Source organism: Theobroma cacao, chromosome 1 (assembly GCF_000208745.1).
Source record: "Theobroma cacao cultivar B97-61/B2 chromosome 1, Criollo_cocoa_genome_V2, whole genome shotgun sequence".
NCBI classification, from domain to species: Eukaryota; Viridiplantae; Streptophyta; class Magnoliopsida; order Malvales; family Malvaceae; genus Theobroma; species Theobroma cacao.
The window spans coordinates 19,410,296-19,436,875 of NC_030850.1; the positions used below are offsets into that span (position 1 = coordinate 19,410,296).

Genomic DNA, 26,580 nt, shown 5'->3' on the forward strand with positions numbered 1-26,580 from the left:
GAGATCTACACTCTTTCCCTACACGACGCTCTTCCGATTTATATATATATATATATATATACATATCTATATATATATATATACATATATACATATATGGTATATGGTTGTAAATGCAAAAATGTGAGCATTTGAATTGTTAAAATTTGGGAGTTTATATGTGTTACATGTTGCTTTTGTTATTTTAGCAGGATGGATTTGATTTAAGGGAAAAGGAAACTGTTTTCTTGATGTTCTGATTTTTGCTACAGTGAGAAACTCTCTGGTTTTGAAGGGGTTGGCTGGCCGAAAACTCGTTGCAGCGAGAATCCATTCTCGCTACAGCGAGAAAGGTACTGTAGCTTCTCGCTACAACGAGATTCATTCTCGCTGCAGAGAGAAACTTTTTGTTTTGAAACCCAAAATTTTGCTGCAGCGAGATTCAATCTCGCTACAGAGAAAAACTTTATGTTTTTCTCCTCACTTGGTTCGATTGCTACCTTATTTTCCATTTCTTTGGTACCATAGTTGAGCATGGACTTCCAACATTAAGGAATAAATGAATTAAGTTTAAAATGAGGAGGTTTGGTGAGAAACCCTCGGCCAGTTAAGAAACCCTCAACTGGATGATAATTTAAGTCAAGTGTTGCTACAGCAAAAATTCATTCTCGCTGCAGCTATGCTGTAGTGAGAATGCCTTTCCGTTGCAACAAGGACCCATCATTTATTTGACTTGATTCGCATGAATGCTATTAAAGTTTTCACTCTCAAAATCCTTTGTTGAGCATGGACTCTTTTCAATAAGTGATTTTTCTCATATGGGGTTTACATGATGGGTTTAATAAGAACTAAAATAAATTGTAGTGTTTTGGAAAATGAATGCATCATGATTTCGTTAAACATTCCTTATGGTATGCTTGTTCCCTTCTTGTTCACTCACTTGGTTTATACTTACCGTTTTCAACTTCATGTTTTCAGATCACGAGGCAGCTGGTAACTAGGTTGAAGTGTCTTCGTATATTCAACTCTTGGTAGGTGTCTCGGCATTCAGTAGCTGTACATTCGTCTGAGTCTCTCCGCTAGAAGTCGAGTATTCTTTTATTGTGTATAGAGAAACCTAATGTAAATTATTAAGATACATATTGTAGAAAATGTATATACACTTGTTTGGTATGCCAGTATGAGATGGCAATGTTTAATATTATTTTGATCCTAAGTTATGAAATGTGACTTAGCAGTTTATGATGGAATGATGAACATGTCAGATTAATAGGCTTGCTTGGGCTTAATGGCCTATGTCCATTGGGCCCATACGCGAGTCATGGCCTGGAATTTGGGTCGTGACATTTACCAAGAGCTAAAGATGCATGACAACTAAGTTCTCATCATTAGATTAGGAAATCATCGAAAATTTTGGCACTAATTACTCTAGATCCTAAAATTTTCAAACAATTATAAGGAAAAGTAAATAATAAACTATCTTAACTAACTTAAAGTTTAAATAAAAATGGAAATAAAATTAAATCCTAAATTCCCCCAGAATATCCACCATTAGAAAATAAGCTCTCCTTTTAAACTTAAATCAAACATTGTCTTCAATGTTATAAGAATAAAGAAAATGTAAAGACTACTTCCCTGGTAGTTAGATGATTCTGGAGAAGCTTCAATCTTCCTCCTCATCTTCATCTGCCTCATTATTGCCCAGCTCAGAAGAGGATCCTGTAAAGTTAGAAAAGTGTCCATGTCCATGCCTATAAAGCTGCCATAGGCTCTCAACATCTGCTCAATTTGTTGATTGCACTAGAATTAATAGGATGCTTGTTAGGTGAACCGGAGCTCCAGCTGTTCAAACCTCTAAGGCAATGTTAAAGTTTGAGGTCTAGGCTGAGGAGCTTCAAGACATGGTACAGATGAAAAGTTGCCACCAGCCGAAGGTTGAGTGTAATGATAGATCAATTTGACATCAATTGGCACTTTTGAGTGTAGCAACTCCTCATTGGAATCCCATTGGACACCAGCTCTCTTGCACAAAGCAGTGATCAAGGACGAGAACCATAAACCATTTCGTTTTGTGCTAGCAGTGTGTAGCATGGCATGGTTTATCAATTGGCCAATGTTGATGGACCTTATTGTCACAATAGCATGGAGAAGAATAGCTCTGTCTTTTATAACATCGCTAACATGTAGGCAAAGGAATATCTTGGCTGCCACGAAGTACCACTGTACTTTGGCAATTGTTTCATGACATTTTTTTTTACTGCTTCTAGGTACCTAAAAAAATAAAAGAAATTTCATTAGTAAATGAAATAATTGGCTAACTTAAAACAGAATAAAATAAAATAAGATCAAAGAAATTAAATTTAAAGTGCTTGGGTTGCCTCCCAAGAAGAGCTTGATTATTAGTCTTCGGCTTGACTTTCTCTGGCTTAATTAGCATCAGTGAACGAGATTAAGGATTTTTGGTGATTAAATTCACCTCCCTAGTAGTGTTTGAAACGTTGCTCGTTCACCTTGAATTTATCATTCGAGCTTTCATTAAGGACTTTGACTACTCCATGAGGGAATACTTTTGTACTAACAAAAGGTCCTGACCATTTAGACTTGAGCTTACTTGGAAATAATCTCAATCTAGAATTGTAAAGGACAACATGTTGGCCCGGTTCTATTTAACGCTCAAGGATTTTCTTGTCATGCCGTCTCTTAGTTTTTTCCTTAAAGATTCTTGCATTCTCATAAGCTTCAAGACAAAACTCATCTAACTCATTGAGTTGCAAAAGATGTTTTCTCCCACTACTTGAAGATTAAAATTTAGCCTTTTAATTGCCCAATATGCCTTGTGTTTAAGTTCAACTGGAAGATGACAAGCTTTTCTGAAAACAAATCTAAAAGGAGACATATCAATTGGAGTTTTATATGTTGTCTTATAGCCCACAATGCATCATCTAAACTTTTTGACCAATCTTTCTTAAATGGATAGACAATTTTCTCTAAAATTCTTTTGATTTCTCTATTTGAAACTTCAGCTTGGCCATTAGTTTGAGGATGATAAGTTGTGACGATCTTATGCTTGACCCTATATTTGGCAAGTAGAGCCTCTAAATATTTATTGCAAAAGTCAAAGCCTTCATCATTAATTATGGCTTTAGATGTACCAAAGTGAATAAAGATGTTCTTTTTGAAGAAGTTCATTACTACCTTAGAGTCATTCTTTGGTAATGCTATGGCTTCAACCCATTTAGACACATAATCAACAACAACCAAGATATATTCATTATTGAATGATGGAATAAATGGATCCATAAAGTCATTTCTCCAAACATAAAAAATATCTACCCTAAGGTTGTTGTTGAGAGGCATCTCATGTCTCTTAAATATATTGCCAACTCTTTGACATCTGTCACATCTTTAAACAAAATAATGAGCATCTTTAAAAAGAGAAGGCTAATAAAAACCTGATTGTAGAACCTTGGCAACTGTTCTTTGTTCTCCAAAGTGTCCCCCATAATCAGAAGAATGACAACTATGAAGAATATTCTCAAATTTTTCTTTTGGAAAACATTTTCTAAGAATTTGGTCCCCATATTCCTTGTAAAGAAAAAGCTTATCCCATATATTATTTTTAACATCATGCAAGAATTTTTTCTTTTGTTGAGAATTTAAATAAGGAGGGAAGAGATTACTCACAATGTAGTTCAAAAAATTAGCATACCATGGCAAATTTTTCTGCTTGTCCATTTGAAACAATTACTGATCAGGAAAAGTCTCATTAACCATTGTAGAGTTTCCAGCTTGTCCCCTATTCTCAAATCTCGATAGATGGTTTGTCATTAGATTTCTGTACCTTTTTTTATCTTGAATCTCCAAATAAAATTCTTAGAGCAAAAATACCCACCTTATCAAGCATGGTTTGGCATCATTCTTTTCAATCAAATACTTAATAGCAAAATGGTTAATATAAAAAATGACTTTAGTGCCTACAAGATAGGAGCGAAATTTATTAAAAGCAAAAACAATGGCAAGCAAGTCTTTTTCTGTAGTAGTGTAATTTGATTAGGCATCAGTTAATGATCTACTGGCATAAAAAATTAGATACAAAATTTTCTCTTTTCTTTAACGAAAAATGGCGCCAATTGCATAATCAGTAGCATCACATATTAGTTGAAATGAAAGATTCCAATCCAAAACAGTGATAATAAGAGTAGAAATTAATCTATTTTTCAGTTCAACAAAAGCATCATGGCAAGCATCATCAAAATTAAAAGGAGTATCTTTTTTCCAACAAATTGCAAAGTGGTTTATAAATTTTAGAAAAACCTTTAATGAATCTCTTATAAAATCTAGCATGTTCTAAAAAACTACAAATACCCTTCACAATGGTAGGAGGTGGAAGTTTTTGAATTGTGTCAATTTTTGCTTTGTCTACTTGCAAACCTTTGCTAAAGACTTGGTCTCCAAGGACTATGCCTTCTTGCACCATAAAGTGACATTTTTCCCAATTTAAAACCAGATTAGTTTCTTCATATCTTTTAAAGACTCTTGCAAGATTAAATAAAAATCATCAAAGTTATCCCTAAAAACTAAAAAATCATCCATAATACTTCTAAACACTTTTCAACCATATTAGAAAAAATTGACATCAATCATCTTTGAAAAGTAGCTAAAGCATTACAAAGCCCAAAAGGCGTAAAAGCGAAATTCCCATATCGACAAGTAAAGGTGGTTTTCTCCTAGTCTTCGAATAATGACAATTTGATTATAACTAGAATAACCATCCAAAAAGCAAAAAAAAATCCTTACCTGCTAGTCTATCAAGCATTTGGTCAATAAAAGGGAGTGGGAAGTGATCTTTTCTAGTGGCTTTGTTCAACTTTCTATAATCCATACATACCTTCCAACCAGTCACAATTCTAGTAGGAATGAGCTAATTATTTTCATTAGATATTACAATCATACCTCTTTTCATTGGCACACATTGGACTGGATTTACCCATGACTTATTTGAAATAGGATAAACAATACTATCATTTAACCACTTGATAATTTCTTTCGTTACCACCTTTTTCATTATTGGATTTAACCGACGTTGATGCTCAATGGTTTTCTTGTGATTTCTTCCAAAATAATTTTGTGCAAGAAAATAAATGGACTAATTCCTTTGATGTCAACAATGGTCCACCCAATTGCTTTATTGTAATCCCTCAAGACACGTAGGAGTTTATCTTCATACATATTAGTAAGAGATGAAGAAACAATTACTAGTAGTGTAGATGAATTTTCCAAAAAAGCATATCTTAGATGGTTAGGCACTGGCTTAAGGTCAAATATGGGAGGTTCTTCAATGGAAGGTTTGGCTAGTGAAGTTGAAGTTGGTAATTCTAAAGACTCAAATTGAAATTTTGGATGAAGTGATAGAGCATCCAAATAATTAGCATATTGAAAAATTTGTCATCAATAATATAACAAAAAGAAATCAAAGCTGCTTCAAGTGGATCATTAGAATAATTCTCAATAAACATATTATTAGTAATGCTCTCCACCACATTAATTAAAAACACTCATCAAGCTCATTAGAAAATTTTAAAGCTCTAAAAATATTAAATGTTGCCTCTTGGTCTTCAACCTATAAAGCAAGCTCACCTTTTTTAACATCAATAAGAGCTCTAATAGTATGTAAGAATGGTCTCCCAAGAATGATCGGTATTTGTCAACCTTCTTCCATGTCAAGAACAATAAAATCTACTAGAAAAATAAACTTACCAACTTTTAGCAAAACATCTTCCAAAATGCCATAAATGTAGGTGAAGGATCTATCAGCAAGTTGTAAAGTCACAGAAGTGCGTTTAATTTCTCCCAAACCAAGTTGTTGATAAACGAAAATAGGCATAAAATTTATACTTGAACCTAAATTACATAAAGCTTTAGCAAAACTAAGAGTACCAATAATGTAAGGAATAATAAAATTACCTGGATCATTAAGCTTTGGTGGAAACTTATTCTGAATTACGGCACTGGACTCCTCAGTAAGTGCAAGAGTCTCAAACTCACCTAATTTCCTCTTTTTGGAGAAGATGCCTTTCACAAATTTCACATAACTTGGCATTTGTTCTAGAGCTTGAGCAAAAGGAATATCAATGTGCAACTTTTTAAATACATCAATAAACTTTTGGAATTGTTTGTCAAGTTTTTCTTTTTGAAAACATTGAGGAAAAGGTGGTGGGGGTGGTTGTGAAGGTTTTATTTTTGAACTCTCTGCACTTATTTTTCACTAGAATTTTCAACCACAACATCTTTTTTAGCATTTTTCTCAACTTCTTTTTTAATGTTTTTTTAAATTTCCTTTTTAGCACCTTTAACCAAATTTTCAGAATTTAAATTTGCTCAACTTACCTCTTTCCCACTATAAAAAGTGATTGCCTTACAATGCTCCTTACCTTTTCTTGTTGGATTAAGTTCAATATTGCTTGGTGGAATGTCTTGAGGTCTATTGTTGATAACATTAGCTAACTGACCCAATTGTGTAAAGATTTTTAAGAGATGTTGATTGGCTTTAGATTAATGTAGATTGACTTTGAATGACAACATCTTTCTTTGCCATGTATAACATGAACATCTTTTCCACTGTTGGCTCTTTCTCTGGCATAGGAACTTGAGGATGTGGTGGAAATGCCAAAGGAAAATTTGGCTTAGGAGCTAATGAAAATGCTTGGTTGTTGTTCCAAGAAAATTTAAGATAATTCTTCGACTCCAGATTATATGTGTTGGAATAAAGATTATTTTTTGGCTGCGTATTTCGAACATAATGGGCTGTTTTAGTGTAAATAAGATAATTTTCTTAGTGAGAGTAGCCAATTGTGAAGTCAAAGCATTAATTGCATCAAGCTCATGGATACTAGCAATTTTTCTTGTCCCTAATCTCTCTGATGGCCATTGGTAATTATTTTAAGCCATCTTCTCTAGCAAATTATAAGCCTTATCAATGGATTTACTTATAAGTGCACCTCTAGTTGCAACATCAAGTGTTTTTCTAATAGGTGCCATCAAAACATTATAAAAAGTCTGAACTTATAGCCATTTAGGTAACCCATGGTGAGGACATCTCTTTAGCAAATCCTTATACCTTTTCCAAGCCTCATATAGTTTTTCAGAATCAAGTTGCACAAAATAGGTGATATCATTATGCACCTTTGCTGTCTTAGCAAGTGGAAAACATTTTACTAAGAATTTTGAGCTAAATCATCCCAAGTAATGATGTAACCAGTTGGAAGTGAATTTAACCAACTATTTACCTTATCTTTTAGTGAAAATGAGAAAAGCCTCAATCTAATGGCATCATAAGAAATACCATTATTTTGAAAGTATCTCAAATCTCAAGGAAATGCATAATATGCGCATTAGGATCATCATTCAACAATCCCTTAAACTGAACAGAAGTTGGAATCATCTGAATGATTGTTGGCATGATTTCAAAATTATTGGCTTGGACAGTAAGTCTACGAATGCTAGAATGAAGGCCTTGAATGTGAGGTACAACATATTCTCGCAAGGATTTATTTTCTTGTTCTAGTTGTGCTTGAATTTGCTGATCTCCTTATTTTTTAGCTATTGTTTTGAATTGAGTTGACACTTGTAAATTTTTCTTCTTGAGTTTTCAAAAAGTCTTTTCAATTTCTGGATCAAAAAGAATAATTTTCAAATTTCTAACTCTTCGCATACAATGACCAAAAGTGCAAGAAAGCTAAGAAAAAGAAAGTTTGAATTAAGACTAATATTGCTTGGTATTAATAGTAACAAAGAAATTCGAAACAGCTCTTCGACAACGGCATCAAAAAATTATTATTGATTTTATCACGTAAGTGCACACATTGTAACAAGTAATATAATGAAAGTAAAGTTCGTTTCCATGGAGTATTGACCAAATCCTTTTACTAACTACTAAAATTAAAACAACTCAATCTTGTCCAAACAACTGAATTTAAAACTATTGAAAATTAAATAAACTACAATTAAAACTAAAACTAAAAGCAAGAGTGACAATTTAACTAGAATCAAACGATCCAAATTTTAGAACCACAATATCTCTTTAATGTTTCATTCGAATTTCCTCTATTCCCTTTTTACTTATTAGATATGTTTGAGTTGTTAACCTAGAGTTCTAATTTATTTATAAGTGTTAGTTGAGATTCTTATAAAATTATCTATCTTAACCAATTTACTATATGTCTATGCAAATTGAAATTAAGAAAGATTTATTAAGAAAAGACACTAATTTTGGCTATATATGACATGTAAGTGTATGTCTATCCTACACGCAAATCAAATCAATCATCTCATGCAGTTGATATTAAACATATGCTATTTCATCCATGGTTTACTCTAAACTCCCTTTCTCAATTCCGATTTGATTTTCAAATCAATCTAATTGGTGGCTAATCAATTAGACACATTAAGAATAAGATTGAAATAAATAACTCAAACACTATCAATCATAAGTAGGAAATAATATTAAAAACTTGGACTACACATTGGGTTCAATTGTAATTCTAAATTAAAAACTTAGTTCAACATAATGTATGTAAACATCATCCAAAAAAGAAATTTAACCATCAAAACTAAACAAGAAAGTATAAAGATAACAAGAAAAAAAGAACTCTAATATTTATCGCGCTTCTGATCTGTAATCTTTCTTGCTTTCCTTGCTTTCTTGCTAGTTTCAATGTCTCTTTTTCTTCAGAAAAGCCTAGCTAAATTCATGCCTTTTCATTCTTCTCAGAGGGGAATTGAGTCCAAGGCTAAATAGAAGTCCAATAGCTCCATTATTCTTCTTTTTTCATTAGGGGTCAAGACCTTCCTTGATTGGGCACTGTGGCATTGAGCACTTTTGATTATTTTTCCAAAATTTTCCTTTGTGCACCATGCCGCTGGGTGCTTCGTGGCCATGACACCAAGTTTCATACACACCTTGAAGCATCATTCTTAATTGGGGTGCCACAGCATTGGTCCCATGATGGTCGCGATGCTCAAAGCTTTATATTGCTCATTGAGACTCTGCTACACTACTTCAACATCGACATGATTTTTGACCACCTTCCAGGCTGAATTGGGTAAAGTAGTAAACATCAAAGTTGTAGTTGTACCTCTTATTGTTTCAATGGTTTATAAATCAATCAATTGGAGTTTTGTAGTGAAAGACATGCTCAAAATATTGCAATATGTGCAATTGAAGTCTGCACCTAAAATGCATCTCCTTCACCAAGTACGCCCTTTTTTCAAAGCACACGTACGAAAGCCTAAAACTTAACTTAAATAATACCTAAACTTAAAATAAAACATCATAAAAAAACCTTAACACAATTGAACCCAATATAATAAAATAAAATAAATGGCTAAAAACTCTTATTATTTAAAATAAATCTCAAGAAGTTAGGCAAAATATATTAGAAATTAAGACCAAATAACTCTATAATAGAATTATCAATACTTTTGTTACAAATTTTTTCAAATCCGTTAGTAAATAGAGACGAATTTACTATCACAAATTAGTGTAATTTTTATCACAATTTTTTGTCAACCCAAGTAGTTGTCCGTTCTTCATTTCATCACAGATTTAAGAAAACAGTCACTAAATCTATCATAATATTTAGTCTCAATTGTAAAATGATGTAATTGATTTTGTCACAAGATTATGTTAAGAAATCTATTTTGTCACTAATTCCATCACTAGTATTTGTCACTGGTATTTGTCACAATGTGAGAATATTGTTATCACTTTCTGTCACACAAGACTATTGTCACTGATTTTGTCATAAAATTTTGTCACTATCCAGACACTATTGTCACTAAATTTGTTACAACTTATGTTTGTGAATTACTTGATTCAGTCACTATTAAAAAATTTTGTCACTGATTTTTAAAGATTTCTGTCATTAAATAAAAATGTCTATCATTGATTTTTAATATATGCTGTTATTAACTAATATAATGATCTATCACAATAAATTATGTTTGTCACAAATAATTGCATCCATCACAATAAATAATATACAATACCTAATTCCATACTTGTTACAATTCAATCATCAATTTTTGTGACAATTGAACTACCACAACATCATAATGTCACCATCACATAACATGTCAACATTAACAATAATATATCCATCACTATAGATAATAGATTCATATGCTTACTTGAACAAAATGATGTAATGCAAAAATTTTGCTTTTATATATATATATATATATATTATATGACATTCTTGATGATAATTATCTTGATGACTAATACTTGAATGTGTTGCATGGCCATATTTCTTGATTACTTGGTTGGATATATATATATATATTAAGCTTAATGCTTATATATATTTGATGGTTTTCACTAACCATTATCTCATAAGCTTAAGTGTTTAACGCTCTCACTTTTAAACCTTTTTTATATAGCAACAAGGGGGAGAAGATTTATGAGCACAATCGAAACACTCTTATATTTAAGTTTAGCTGAAACTGTTGAAAACTTTTGAAACTTGATGCATGTGTTGAAAAGGAGAAACTACATTTCAAATATATTTCAAAATCCCTTTCACTTGAACTTAAATGTTTTCAAACAAGGGCTTAGAGACTAATGGAGTTAGGAGGAGTTTTCAAAAGAGATTTCAAATGCAATTATGCTCATGATTTTATCATATCAAAAAGGAAGAGATTGTTAGACTTGAACTTGATTCATGTTTTGTTTTGACAAAATTGCTTGATGTTTGAAACTTGATTTGAATGCATTTAAAATGGTTTCATCCTCTAAAAGTCTTAAAAAATGTTTGAAAAGCCATTCATATTTAGAAAACATCAAAGAGCTTTCAAACACTAAGTTTTTAGCTTGAGGAAACAAAGAGCAAACATTTCTCAGCTCAATATTCAACTACAAGGAAGATATAGCCAACTACACATGTTAAAATGTCAAGAAACTTAAAGAAAACAAAGTTCCAGTCAACTACAAAGCAAGGCCAGTTGATGCTATGGCAGAATGCATGGAAATCTTGAAGTATTACAAGCATTAGTCGACTACAAAGCCTCACTAGTTAACTAGAATGCATGAGAAAACTAAAAAAGTCAAAGCACCAGTTGACTACATCACTAATGGCAGTCAATCTTAATGCAGAATGCATAGCATTCTTGAAGAAACTCAACCCTAGTCAACTTTAGGAAGGGGACCATTCGATTATAGAAGAGAAAAACTAAAATGATGAGCTCTTGGGTAGAGAATCGACTAGAGCACACTTATACTCAACTATAAAAGCCCTAATTCAAGATTTTAAAGAAACATAGTTGACTATAAAAGATCTAAAGTCGACTACAAAGGCTCAACAACGACTAGAAATGACTCAATCTTGTGTCTAACAACTCTATCATCATTTGTGGGTATGAAAGGAAATCTTACACTCATTTGAATAAATGAGAAGACAGAGAAAAACATTCAAACCCTAAAAAAAAGTTTCAAGATCTTTATTCCTCTCTAGCACTCAACTTTTAAGTTTTTCTTCAAGCATTCAAAGCCATTTGTTATCATTCTTGAGCTGATATTAAGAGATTATTCACTTTCTTGTACTCAAAGCTTAAACACTTAGCTTACCAACCTTTGAGAGGTATTTATTGTTATTTCTCCTTTGTACACACTTTTGCAAAGGTTCTAACTAATCCTTGAAAAGTTCATGTGGGTTGTGCTTGTTCCTGTAAAAAGGCATTTGTGTGAGTTGTGCTTTCTTTCGTTGAAAAGCAATTGTGGTTTGCGCTTAAGCTTAGTAAAATGCGATTGTAAAGGTTTGTGCTTGATCTTGTTAATAAGCATTTGTAAGGGTTTTGCTTGATCCCGTTAAAAAGCACTTTCCTTTAGTGGATTTGAAACTCCTTAGGCACCAACGGAGAAGACATAGGCATTTGAGAAAGCTGAACCTATATAAAATACTTGTATTTTGATTTTTATTTTAGCTTTGTGCTTTATTGCTGAAAATTTACTTAAGAAAATCATTTGCTTTGTTTTCAACACAAGTAACAAATTTATCTTTAAAAAAGGCCTAATTTTTCACTAAGGTTTCAAAAAAATTTTCGAAAGGCCAATTCACCCCTCTCTTGGTCTTTATTACTATAACCTTACTACACTAACAATTCCAATTCCTTCATCGACCCGAAGTAATCGAGATTCCTCACTTGGTCCTTCACTCTTCTAAGTCTAAACAAAAATTGGTTCAAAACATTCAATTCTTGTTTTTGTTTACAAATTTTCCTCTCTCAGTTTTTCTATTCATTTAATTCATTTTTATAAAAATATCATTTCTTCGAATATTAAATTTGAATAAATACAATGATTTCTTCTATTGTTTCTTTCATTAAGAGAATTTTGATTGATTCGTTCATTTTAGAATTGTATTGATTTTATTTCTATTTAGTTCGCTATTAGTATTGAGTTCTTAAAGTTTGTATTCAAAATTTGAAGAAAAGGATCCAGATGCACATGCTCTCTTTTAAAAGGCCTTAGTCAATCTTACCCAAATAATTTGTTTTTTTTTTTTGAAAAAATAATCCTGTACGATTATGTAGGAACCTATAAATGTATGTACAAGGATAGGAAAAGAAATTCCTCCTAAGAAAGCAAGGGCAGATCCTTTTGCCCCCTAAAATTTTTAAAAAAATTTATATATCATATAAAATTTTAAAAATCTTTTATATATTCTCTTGACGGTCCCTTTAAAATAATTTCTTTATTTAATAATTATTACAAATAAATAATTACAAAATGACTCCACATATCCTACTCAACTTTACCCTTTTAACTCTTAAGTTTCTCTACATATCTTTCTCTTTTCTTTTGTCTTTTTCATTTTCATTTTACTCTCTTTTATGTAATTCACCATCGAAGTACACTTTATTCTTCAAGAGGGAATTATGAGCTTGCCAGCTTGAACAAGGATGAATAGGGATCTCTCACCACCATTATGTGAAATTAAAAAGAGGTAAAGGTTTCTTTTGTATTCTTCTTTTTATTTATATTATTATTATTAATTTTTTTTATTTCTATTCTATTTGCTCATATGTTCTAAGTTTTTATAAATTTTTTTCTCCAAATTTCTATGAACCATCAACCATGTTCTTCCTCTTTCTTTTTTGTTTTGTCATATGTGGGTTCTATCTTTTACTTATTATGTTTTTCTTTTTTTTGTTATGTGAATTTTATTTTCTAAGATTTTAGTCTTTAAAACTTAAAAATTATTATGTAATTCTCAAACATAGGGTGTAATATTGCATTATTCCTTAAAATTTCATAAATGAATCTTTTTTTATTAAACTTGATTATATAGAGGAAATTATTAATCCTATGTATCATATTTATCTATTTATATTTTATACATTATAGTTTTATATTTAATATTATTAGTTAAAATAGAAATAAAATAAGAATATTGATGTTGCCTGTATTAGTTATTTTTCAAGTTCGATTAAAGTATAAGTTGAAAACAATTAACAAAATTTTAAAAGAAAATATACAAATCGTCCAAATGACTTTCCTACACTTGAGCCACCAAGCCTCGATTCTTCAACTCATGAATAAGAGTAATGCGAATTAAACATCCGAGTCTCAATTATGAAGAAATGGATGCTTTTTAATACATAATCAATAATTAATAAATCTGAATATAAGAAACTTCATCGAACACAACTTTGCTAAAAAACTATTATAAGTCTTTTTTTTTCTTGATTTGTATGTTATATAAAATCATTGTTTATTATGAATCTTTTAATTTTTGGTTGAATTCAATATATTGATTTTTTTAATTTTTAACTCTCATTTCTTTATTTTTGACCCCTCAACAAAAGTTGGCTAGTTCTACCTCTGCATGAAATTCAAGACCTACTCTAAGGTAAAGCTAGCAAAGCCCTTGCTCTAAGCCCCAAATTTTCATAGATCTCATAATTTTATAATAATATAATTAATTAAATTAAAAATATATAAAAGTTAATATAATTAATTAAATATCTACATATATTCTCATACTTAATAAATATCTATTTTCTCTTCCTTCCCATATCCGTATTAATTCTCAACTATTTATATCAATTTTCATTAAAAATATGTAAAAATCAAGATAATTAATAAAATGACATATTCTCTTATTTCTTAATTATGTGTCTAATAAATTTTTATTTTTTTAAAAGTGTAAAATACAAATTTATAAGCAAATTCGTTCAATTCATATTGAACACAATCGGGTATCAAATTAGTCAAATTCAAACAATCTAATCAAATCCAATTCAATTTGATTTTAATATTTAATAAACCTATTTGAATTCCGATTTATTCAAATTGAAACAATATGAATAAAAAACTGACCTGATATGACCCGACTCAACCCGTCCCGTCTGTTTCCTACCTTAAAATTTATTTACCCAATCATGTTAAAAGCAACGTAGATAGATGAACACAAATCTTGCGTATCTCAAAAACTCAAGGCTGGAATGCACTCGTTCATATCAACCAACAAGAGGCTTCTAATTCAAACACGCATACGATAGCGTTCTAATAAGTTCGATGTCAAGCAACCACCACACAATACAACGTTCAGCAGATAAACTATTACCAGCATACGATAAGACAAGCCATAGTCTTTCAACCAAAGCCAACGAGGGCATAACACTATCCTAATTTCTAAAAAGTAGAAACATGCATAATAGCTCCAGACAAGTGCCTTGTAACCAAGACAATGTTAAACCACAGCCATATGAATCAGAAGTTCCGGATTTAATACATCCAAGGCCCTGGTACAAGAAGATAGAAGGAAGCTCCAAGGATTTCCAGCAAGTTTAGGAATCTTCCCACCTATGCCTTAAACATTTTAGCTGCTCCATCACTCGGTTCATGCAACATCACCACATAAAGCCTGTAGCAAATCATATGATGCCATTTAGTATGGAACTAAAAAGGAGAAAGTGCAGGGAGAGGAGAAAAGTAGTTATACAAGTACAAATTCAAATGACCAAACAATGCCTTAAAACATAAAACACCCCACACCCCAAAACAAATCAACTACAACCTACAACTTATAAAAAGAAAAACTAAAAATGCTTAAAACCCAAACCTTGATTAGATATATGGTAAATTTTTGGGGCATTCTGAGCAGCAGTAGTATGCCCGACAGCTCGTGCGCTAGTGCAGGCTTTGCTTTTTACCCCATCAGCCTGCACCAGTAATGGGGTAGAGTTGATTGATTGCTATTCAGAATCATCATAGACTTCATCATCAGAAAGCTCATCAAATGATCTCATGTCAAGCTGGTAACGAAGGATGCCTCCAATCCCACCAAAACCCCTGCAGAACTGAGAACCCTCCTGTGATTTGTTGGTGACAAACTCAAGACTACAACCAAACCGCTTGTATTCATTAGCAAACCACTCTAAAAGCGGCATCTTCTCCTGAACCTCCATATCAGCAGAGCTAGCTGAATCACGGAAGTTGTTCTGATTAGCTTCCTGCTCCTTGTTCAAATGTTTTATAACAATTTCACCAGTAATGCTGTTCTTCAGCAAATACCTAGTGATGTCCAGATTTTCCCACACAATAAGTATCTCAACAGCTCCCATCTCCAAGGCCTTCAATGTGTCATCCACACCAAAAACATACTTCCCTGTATCTTGACTAATCTCCTCAAAGTATTTCCCAATTAAGCGCTTCTCCTGTATGAATTTCACATTCGACAGGATTTCTGAGGAAAGCTCAATTGCCTGGTTGAAACCATTCTCTCCTCCATAAGAGACATCAACCACATTCAGAATCTTAGCCTGAAGCCGCTGATCAAACATATCTGATTGACTCAGTTCAGTTTTGAAATCAGCTGATCCAGCCAGTATTAATCCAGAAACATTAGGCTGGCTGGTGGCAGGATTGATAAAAAACTGTGTGGCAAGCTCAGCAGTCTTCCTCACATAATTGTGGCGCTTTTCCATTCGAAGTCGAGCAAAACGAAGGGCTGATTGTCCTCCTCTCCCATGCTTCTTTGGAAGATCAACACTGAACTTGTGAAGTACCTCTCTGGTGTTACCACTTAATGTCCCAAAAAGAGTCCCATTACCATCCATTACAATAAAACCAAACTTGTCATCTGATTCCAAAAGTTCATTCAGTGCCTCTGTGTGAAACTTGTTGTCACAAAGATAGAGAGATGCATTTATAGGCCTGAAAGGCTCAAAATCAATTGTGACTTTCTTCTCCTTCCCATCCTCAGTAACAATTGTTCCTGTGTAGAGAACAAGCCCATTGGGAGGAACCTTACTATAAAGTTTGAGCCTTTGCTGAGCAGAAGTGATTGCACCTAACACAGATTGACGGTTGACTCTGCTTTTGATGTTTGAAGCAGTTCCAAATTCATCTCCCAGCATCTTGGTAACCCTAGATATTTGGTCGCGTGGAGGCATTATAAGAGATATCATGCTGGTGCCATTGCCTCTAGCAGCTTCAAGTGCTTTAATCAGCTTCTTGATCTTCCATATCTCAATGTTTTTATCGGTCTCGTGACCGTCTGCCATTGCTAGGTAAAGTAATAATTGCCGAAAAAAGCAGCTACAAAATTACCTAAAAAGCCAAAACATATTAACCAACTATAACTCGAGAGTAGTCAAATCTAGCATTAACGGCATATAAAACCTGAAATTTTTCTCTAGAGTATAAGTCAATCAAACAAAAGAGCCATAACAACATGAATATAAACAAATAAAAGATCTACATCCAATAAACTGCCAATGAAATGGGCAAGCATGTATCAAATCATAGGCAATCACCACAAGCACCATGTAGGCCAAAGCAAGCATCAAACAATTGTATATATACCTTCACTTGTAACACATCTAATTTGTTTGTATTACTAATCAGGCAATTCTTCAAAGAGTTATTACAAATCCATCAGGATCAGAATCAATTTTTTAGATATAGAAGTGCTAGCTTAAACTTCAAATAAACTGAAGAAGCGTGAGAGAAAAAAACATGTGCCACATAGTAACGGGTAATCCTAACAAACAAGATCTTAATTAATCAGTTAAAGTAGACATGAAAACATTTACTAATATAATCATAATATCTTTGCCTCTGATTTTATAGAACATCCAAATAAATCGAGAATAGTCACAAAAAAGTTATATACGAAACCAAATCGAAGAAATACTTTAGTAAGATATTATTTCCTTTAATCAAAAGGCTTCCAAGATATTTCAGTAGATTCTTGTTTGTTTTAATAGCTTCCAATGAAAAACTAACAATCCTAGGTTCCTACTAATATATTTTTATAGATATCCGCCAAAAAATTATACTAATAATATATATGAAGGATCATGATGACGCTTTTTCAGTTTATCCTTGTTATTTGAAAAGAGTAGGCTTTGTTATGTTAAACACCAAATTTTCAAACAAAAATCAAGAAACCCAGTGAAATTCGAAGCGATCCAATTAAATGGAAAAATAGTATTTATAAATTGAGCGACATAATTCATGCAAAATTCCCAAAGTTGCCTTGTCTTATTATAATTGATCGAATCAGAGGTTGGACGGAAGGAAATCAAATAGGAAAAGAAAAAGAAAACGAGAGAACCCCTATTCTTTGAATTGGTAAAATACGGTTGGTAATAAAGGAGAGACCATAACAGATAGATAGATAGATAGAATTAGAAATTGAGAGAGAGAGAGAGAGACCTGACGAGGATCGCCTCCAAAGTGCTGCAAGAAGAGGTTGCGATTTGTTTGCGTCGGCGTGCAGTCCGGCGATAGTATTTATAGGAGAGAGAAAGAGCAAAAACCCAAAGGCAGTTTATATATAGTAGAATTTGTGCACGCCCACAGTGTCAGTAAAAGATAAATCAAATAAATTTAAAAATATAATAATTAAAAAACAAGATAAAAATAAGAAACAAAAGGAGAAGATTGTTTTCTTTTATGCACGGTAAGAGTCTTACTTGAACTAAAACTCTAGATATCAAGAGTTCGTTGAACTGAAACTCTGCAGCACATGTGAAATAGACAGAAAAAAAAAAAAAGGAATTGTATAATTATATGGTATGGCATGTCGTAGGTATTAAATTTTACATCCTAATAATTAAGGGTTGAAAATAGTTTTGGATAAAAATAAAATAATTTTAAAAGCTCAAAATCATTGTTGGACCTTTGAAATTTTGGAAAAATTATTTCAGAAAGCATATTAATTTTTTTTTTACTTAAATTATACAGGGCTGTCTAGGTCTAAATGTCATAATTTTTCATAAAGACTCATTATACAAGTCTTATATGGTTGAAAAGTGTATTAAAGTAGATTTTTTTTGCATATGTTATAAACTCAGTATTCAACAAGATAGGACTGAAATATAGAACATGTTTTAAAATCTGATATACCTTTGAGTATTTTTAACATATGTTGAAAAATATTTTGAATTTTTTAGTGAAATTAGTTTCATCTGAAAGTGGACTCTCTAAGCTTTCCAAAACAATATCACTCAATTCAACATAAGCTTTTCCACAATACTTTTTGCCTTCTGTAATCCAATTACTTTCTCAGTCTATTTTATAATAAACTATCAAAATATGAATCCCATTTCTATTTTCAGTAGAACATACTTTATTGCTATGAGTATTTCAGCTCTCAACAACTATGTTTCATAGGTTTTTATATCTTCTTTAGCTAATTTTGCAGTTTTATCATTTTCTTTGAATCGTTTGTTTCTATTACATATTAGAAAATAAATTAACAATAAGTTTTAGCTTGATTTCGAATATTTTCTTATGAAAATGAATTAATATTCTCTTATTCTCTTTGTATGGGTGTTCATAATTAAAGCTAAGCTATTGTAATGTAACAGAAAACAAAAACTCAATGATGTGAATGTCTATTAGCAAAAATTTAATTTCTTCTTTTTTCTAGACCTCTTTAATTATTCAATTTGGTATGTATAGTTTTCTTAATGAATTATTCAATTTATTGATTCGTATAAGTTAATCGTTTTAGCGTATTTCTATTTGTATATTTTCATCAGAATCATTTTTTTTTTTATAATTGTAACTTAATTTGGTGAGCAATTAATTTAAATTTTCCTATGAGATCTTTGAACAATTATAACTTAGAAAATGCATATTTTGATAGCCAAATGAATTTACTTCAAAGGTGGGACCTAGAGAAGGTTAAAAGGCTTTGTTTTATCTTAAAACTACATTTTGGACCAAAAGTATTGATACATGCTCATTAATTAAATATTGATACTTGAAACTCATAAATTCTTCTTGATGAACAAGTATCGCTACTTGTTCATGAAGTATCGATACTTATAAACATATTGTCAAGGCTTGTCTTTGGAATCCGTAATTGACGCTAAGACTTATGTGGGTATGGTCCACGAGGCCTAAGTAAGTCTTTTAACTAAAATGTATGGGCTAGTCATCCACAACAATCATCTATACATTTATATATTACATATATTCATACATACATGTATACCATTACACAATTATGGAACATCTTAACATAAGGTGTGGAAACACTTTCATTCATAAAACAGCATCTGTTTAACATATATTTCATATCAGCGTGTAAATACACTTTCTAGTTGTGAGACTTTGACCTTTATAGACTCGTAGATAGAAGTAGATGCAATATCCCTAATCAGGGATAATTTTGTCATTTCTTTAATAAGCCCTTAAAAGTAAGATTTTAAACTATATTATGGCTTAAGTAGGCCTAAGGCATAAATGGATGATTAAATAAGGGTAAAATGACGAAGGAAATAAAAATGATGATGATTTCCACTGTAGGGACACAATGGTCATTTTTCACATTGGGTCAAATTTTTTAAGTTTTCATGAACCTGAGCATTTCTAGACCATTATGGACCTTGTCCTAGTGTCAAAAGAGTAAAAAGATTGCATAAAGGATTGGAGGAGAACAATTTAACTTGTGAGGGCATTTTGGTAATTTAAGTGGAGTGGATAAGCTTAGGCTATAAATATCTCTTTCTTCCAGTAGCTTCTTCTCCCATTTTCTAGCAGCTTCTTCTTTTTCTTCCTTCTTCTCTTTCACGTTACTTCCAACCTCCATGGAAGCTTGATATGAACCTCCATAACCTCCCTCAAAATAGCTCCACTTTTCATGCTTTTGGTGCACCTTTTCATAAACCCTTACGCTATTCCACTCTCTCTTTCTCTTTAAAATCCTTGAAGAAAATCTTATTTCCATACTCTTTCTCTTGTTAGGTGTTTTAGAGAGAGAAAGAGGAAGCTTCAATAATAGCTTGAAAGTTTTTGGAAAGAATTTCAAATACAAAGATACCAAGGTGAGTAGTGAACTAGAATTGATTTTTTAGTGTTGAAAATTATTAGTGTTTAGACTTATAGGTGTTTTGGTAGTTGAGGTTGTTCATTCACTTTAGAGTGATTAGTATAGTGAACATAGATAGCCACTTAAATGACAATTGGAAGCTAGCTAAGAGAAAGCTTTTAGAATTTATAAGTATGTGAATTGACTTAATGGTGATGCTAATGTGATAATAGGTTCCAACGAAGCCTCATCGCCCCATTTGGACCATTAGAAAAGTAGAGTCGACTAAAGGTTCAACAAAATACCAGTGAGTGGACTTGCATTTCAAACTTGTTTTGGGAATACGAATGTGTTTGCACAAGATATTTGAATGATTTTATCCAACTTTTCTTTACAAATGTGTGCCAGGGAACAAGCCTTGATTAAATGTTTTTGATATTGTGAAATGTGAGATGTGTATAAGGATGAATCCATATGCTTTATATTATGTTGGTATGTATGTATATATCTTATGAATATGTGCTGTGTATTGATGAATGATGTTGGGTGGTGATATTGAAGTGTGCGAGTAGGGAGTGCACACATGATGATGATGTATGTATATGTAATTGTATGTGTTATAGAAAGCTCATGAATATGGTTTATGGATGTAATGCATGTGAGATCTTGCATGTTGAATTTTGGAAATTTCTAAGCATGTTTAAGTTGAGCTTGTCTTTGCAGCTAAATGGCCTATGCTTGAGAGAATCAAAAGTTGTTGGTGGTGTCCTATTCTCGCTGTGGCGAGATTCATTCTCACTGCAGCGAGAAACTCTTGGGTTTGAGAGGTTTGTCTGACCTGGTTCTTGCTGCAGTGAAAAAGTTGCTGGAGTTTCTCATTACAGCGAGAAACATTCTATTTTGATCACTCGAATTTTGCTGCAATGAGATTTTTTCTCGCTGGAACGAGAAAGTTTCTGTCCGTTATGCTGCCTTGCTGATTTTTGCCTTATTTTTCCATTTCAATTACACCATAGTTGATCATAGACTCCCCACGTTTAGGGGTTTATATAATTAAGTTTGAAATGAGGAATTTAAGAGAGAAACCCTCGGCCAGTTGAGAAACCCTCGTTCAGCTAATGATTTGAGCCAAACTTCGTTGTAGCGAGAATGCCTTTCCGCTGCAGCGAGGACCCATCGTTTCATTTGATTGCTTGTATATCACCAAACCTTTCATTCTTCAAATGCTTGTTTATGTATGAATTCATCGTTATCAAGTGATTAACCATTTAAGGGTGTAACGAGGGGTTTAATAAGAATGAAATTGAATTGCCTTATTTTGAAAATAAATGCATCATGATTTCTTTAAACATTCCTTCTCGTTTGCTTGTTCCCTTCTTATGTTCACTCATTGGGTTTATACTCACCGTTTTCAACTTCATGTTTTCTGATCAAGAGGCAGTCGATAACTAGGTTGAGGTGACCTCGTAGATTCAACTATTGGTAAGTGTCTCGGCATTCAGTAACTCTACTTTCGCTCGAGTCTCTCTGTTGGAAGTCGAGTATTCTTTTGTTGTGTATAGACAAACCGATGTAAATTATTAAATTATATGTTTAGACAATAAATGTACACTTTGATTGGTATGCCACTATGAGTTGGCAATGCTTAGTATTATTTTGATTCAAAGTTATGAAATGTAACTTAGTAACTTTGATGGAATGATGAACAGGTCATATAAATAGGCTTGCTTGGGCTTAGTGGATTACGTCCATTGGGCCCATGCGCCGGTCATGGCCTGGAGTTTGGGTCATGACACTAGTGCTCACATAAGCTCTTAAGTAATCATATTTCTCATTTTTATAAATCTAAACAAGTATAATGTCAATCAATGGCTCCACAATCAAAATATTTTCAATAGCATATAAATAAAAATTTAAAGTCTGACTCGTTAACGAAACATGACTCGACCTTCTAGGTTGCAAGTAGCTACTAGAATACCTATTAAGAAAGAACGAATCATATCTCTATGACATTGACTGCTAGATAGTTAATCAATAATTTGGAAAAAAAAAAGAAATAACATGTGAGTCACAAAGACTCCGTAAGTGAATATGGTAAAGGGACAAGTCGAAGGGGAAGAGTTCTTGTAATAACTCATACTTTGCAAAAACAACATAAATTTCATAAACATCGTTATAGTTCTTTTCAAGTGCTTAATTAACATTATTCCAAATCATTTCTCATGAATACAATTAAAATCTAAGTCATGTAAGTAGATGGATAAAACAATTTTGTAGCTCCAAGTACAAAACCATTTGCGAAGAAAGAACAGAAAGTTCCATATCTTGAGTACCAGTAACTTCAACTTAGGTCTTTTTGATAAGTATTAAAATTAGCAGAACTTAATCTTATCCAAATAATTGAATTTAAAGTTCTTGAAAATTAAAGAAACTAAAACTAAAACCAAAAGCAAAAATAATAATTTAACTAGAATCAATCAAAAGTTTAGAACCACAATATCCTATCAATGTTTCATCTTAATTTCTTCTACTCTCTCTTAACTTACTAGATAGGCTCAAGTTGTTAATCTAGAGTTCTAATGTATTTATAAGTCTCTTCCTTAACCAACTTACTATATTCTTATACAAACTGAAATTAAGAAAGACTCATTAAGCTTAAACTCTAATTATGGCTACATAAGACATGTAAGTGTATTCCTACCCTACATGCGAATCCAATCAATCATCTCATGCAATTGATATTGAATATATGTTATTTCATCCATGGCTTTCTCTAAATTCTCTCTTTCAGTTTCGTTTAGGTTTCCAAATCAATTTAATAGGTGATCAAGTAATTAGACGCATTAAGTACATGATTGAAATAAACAACTCAAACATTATTAATCATAAGTAAGAATTAAAAATTTAAACTACGCATTGGGTTCAATTGCAATTCTAGACTAAAATATTTAGTTCCACATAACTACTAAAAACATCATTTGAAAAAGAAATTTAACCATCAAAACTAAACAAAGAAAGTATAAAGACAATAAAAGAAGGAAGAACCCTTAGATTTGTCAATTCTTTGATCCGCAATCTTCCTTGTTTTCCTTACTTTCTTGTTAGCTTGAATGTCTCTTTTCTTTAGAAAAACCTTCTCTTAATTATTCCTAAAACATGCCCTGAAAAAAGGGTTAAATAGAGCTCGAATCCATGTCAAAATAGAAGTTTGAATGGACGAAAACTCTTTTTTTGGGATATGAGTGTCGTGACTTTTTCTCCTTGGGCACTGAGCTGTTAAAGCTTCAATATTATTTTTTTCCACATTTTCGTTTTAGAATCTGCAGCGTTGCCTCTTTGGTGGTCGTGGTGCCGAGTCCTATGTTCAACTAAAGCATCCTTGCCTTGTCGAGGCACCATGGTGTTGGTCCCAAGTAAATGTGCTAGAGGGGAGGTGAATAGCACAATTTGGCTCTTTCAAAAATTAGGTCTAAGTGGGAACAAATGCAAGTGAAAAGAATAAATGAAAATAAGAACAAAAACAGAGTAGATAACACAACAGAATTTAGAGTGGTTCGGTCCAAGACTTACATCCACTACTTTGATTGTTCAACTAACGATTTTCAAATCAATCCACTAAGAATGGTGAAATTCACAAGCTTTCACCAAGCTTTACAATGGCTTTTACCAGGCTTAGCCAAAACCTTTCACAATGGCTTTTACCGGGATCAACCAAAACCCAAAGTGGTTTTTCAAAGGCTCAACCATAACCTTTCACAATGGTTTTTCATGGGCTCAACCAAAACCCAAAGTGGTTTTTCAAAGGCTCAACCACAACCTACAACAATGGTTTTTCACAGGATTAACCAAAACCCAACAACTAACTTTTCAAGGCTAAGTTAGAACCTATACACTCAATCAAGCAATCCAAGCTTGAATAAATCTCTTAGAGTGCCTTGCACACTCTAAGTAATCAAGAAATGAAGAAAAGATGAAGTACAATTGATCACTTAGCTAATTTAAGATGTACAAAGCTAAGCTCAAACACTTTTTCAAAGGATTTGAGTGAAATACAAGTGTAAAAAGAAAGTTTTTGGTCTTCTAAGCTCAAAATCACTATGGATGGCTTCTCTCACTTATTTTTGACTGTTGGAGAGGGTTTAAATACTTGCAAAATCAATTCTGGCCATTGGAGACAAAAACTAGTCGTTTCTAGCCGTTATTTTGTCATTTTGTGCTTAAATTCAAATCTTCAAACAAAATGCTCTTAGTCGACTAACATACTTCTTAGTCGATTAAGTCATCTCTGTCTTCTGATCCCAATTTTTGGCAGTGAGCTCTTAGTCGACTAACAATTCTTCTTAGCCGATTAAGTCGTCTCTGTCTTTGAACCCAATTTTTAGCAATAAGCTCTTAGTTGGCTAACCATCTTTCTTGGTCGACTAAGTTTTCTCTGTTTTGCAATATACTCTTGAACCAACCAACTTCATTTTTAAATTTTAGCTGACTAACTCCCATCATCATCTGACTAAGAGGCTTCTGTTTTGTGACCAATTGTAGCTCTTTCTTCTTTTCTTGTTTAACCAATTAACCCATCTTGCAACTAAACAAGGATCTTGACTTACTTACAAATACCAAATACATTAACAAATTTAAGCTTTCTCATGCACACTTAAACAATATAATTAGACATCAATGAATGAGAATATTTTGCTATCATCAAAAATATATAGAGTCAACATTCTCTATCTCTTATTTTTTATGATCATGAAACACTCCTAGATTAAGAATGCAATGTCTATGTTCAATATGAATGCTTCAAATCTTTATGCATAATGAGGTGCTCCCCCTTTATCAAGCCCAACCTTATAAAATACTTGCCATGACATTCATGTGATTGACAAAATGCTTGCATACTTGGAAAGCCCTAAAAAATCGACAAAAGTCAGTAGTTTACCTAGAGATGTAACTAAGTTGAATTAAACCTCGATCTAGATCAAAGAGAGATTTTAAGATGAAATTGAAAATTTTAAAGTCCCAAAATGACTTAAAATGGTGATTCGGAGTTTGAGGATCGATTTGGAGTCAAATTGGAATTTTCATTACCTAGGGACAAAATGATCATTTTGCCACCCGAGATTAAGATGTGAGTGTTGGATGAAATTTTTGACTAAGATTGATCATTTGGAGTATAATTTGAGTTTGAGAAGTAAAAAATTTTAATTTCGATATTTTTTCGAGCATAAGGGTAAAATAGTCATTTTGCCACCCTAGGGGTAAAATGGTAATTTTACACCACCCAACACTTGTCCAACACATGAATTTTACCCAATATTATCATGGATAATTGAGAAAATTTAAGTGGTGGAGAGAGATTGCTTAATGGGTAAGTATGACACATGGACCAATGGAATGGTGACATGTGTCAAATTTTCATCCATTAAATATTTGGCTTAAAAATCAGAACATAAACTCTCCCAACTCATTTCTCTTGGCTGGCCAAAGGAAGAAAAGGGAAGAAAAGAAGAAGAACAAAAACCTAGCTAAGAAATTCAAGAGAAATTCATAAAATTTCAAAGAATCAAGTGACAAAAGGTAAAATTTCTTGATTTTGACTTATGATCTACATTTCCCATGCATTCTTTTGCATTTTCCATGGTTGAATCACATGGTTTCATGATGGGTCTCTTGCTGGCTGGACATGAGGGAAGGAGTTTTGATGCTTGATTTGGTTAGATTTTAAGATATGTTAGTGTTTTTAGTTAGTTAATGATGTGTAGCATGAAAAACCAACAAGAAAAATTCATTTTCTCCCATCACCCATCATTGGCCAAATTTTCCATGTGGAATATTGATGATGATTTTGATTTTTATTTCAAGTGAATTGATGAGGAAATGATGAATTATGGTGAGAAAATCGAGTAGGAAAAATCATAGTGTTGATGCACCTACCATGGCCGAAATTTTCAAGAGAAAATGTGAAGATAATTTTGCTAAATTTTATGCTATTTGACTTGTGTTTGATGGTTTGGAGAATTGGAAGAAAAATAGAGTTAATTGGAGTTGAATTGGACATATTGGCCAATTAATCGGGTGATAGATCGAATTGGGCCAATATCGTTTTATTTAGGTACACAATTGAATTTGTGTAGAACATCGCGTTTAGACAATAATCTGAATAATTTGCATTCCATTTCATGCATCCATATAGTTTTATAACGGTTTAGCACCAATGTGGTAAATTGCTTGATTTTGCATCATGTCTAGGTGGTGAATCCTCCACTAAGGGCGAAGA

At 32.4% G+C, this 26,580-nt stretch overlaps 2 protein-coding genes across 2 annotated transcripts; both read right to left on the bottom strand.

Annotated features, from left to right (window-relative positions):
• LOC108661373 lies at positions 1,643–6,079 on the bottom strand. Its single transcript, XM_018117619.1, has 3 exons — positions 5,944–6,079; positions 5,737–5,880; positions 1,643–1,698 (listed from the first exon to the last, which is right to left on the bottom strand). Exons 1-3 carry the CDS (start codon positions 6,077–6,079, stop codon positions 1,643–1,645), a joined length of 336 nt encoding a protein of 111 aa, XP_017973108.1.
• Positions 14,459–17,911, bottom strand: LOC18612879 (eukaryotic peptide chain release factor subunit 1-3). Its single transcript, XM_007049857.2, has 3 exons — positions 17,702–17,911; positions 15,102–16,591; positions 14,459–14,903 (listed from the first exon to the last, which is right to left on the bottom strand). Exon 2 carries the CDS (start codon positions 16,543–16,545, stop codon positions 15,235–15,237), a length of 1,311 nt encoding a protein of 436 aa, XP_007049919.1. The 5' UTR covers positions 16,546–16,591; positions 17,702–17,911; the 3' UTR covers positions 14,459–14,903; positions 15,102–15,234.

What these genes read in the sequence shown, in the direction of transcription:
- LOC108661373 (XM_018117619.1), bottom strand. Translation starts at nt 6,079, where the DNA reads ATGCCAAGTTATGTGAAATTTGTGAAAGGCATCTTCTCCAAAAAGAGG. An exon ending in ACCAAAGCTTAATGATCCAG is followed by an intron (nt 5,881 to 5,943) that starts GTAATTTTATTA and finishes TATGTAATTTAG; the next exon opens with GTTCAAGTATAAATTTTATG. An exon ending in AGATGTTTTGCTAAAAGTTG is followed by an intron (nt 1,699 to 5,736) that starts GTAAGTTTATTT and finishes CTAACTTTACAG; the next exon opens with GATCCTCTTCTGAGCTGGGC.
- LOC18612879 (XM_007049857.2), bottom strand. Translation starts at nt 16,545, where the DNA reads ATGGCAGACGGTCACGAGACCGATAAAAACATTGAGATATGGAAGATC.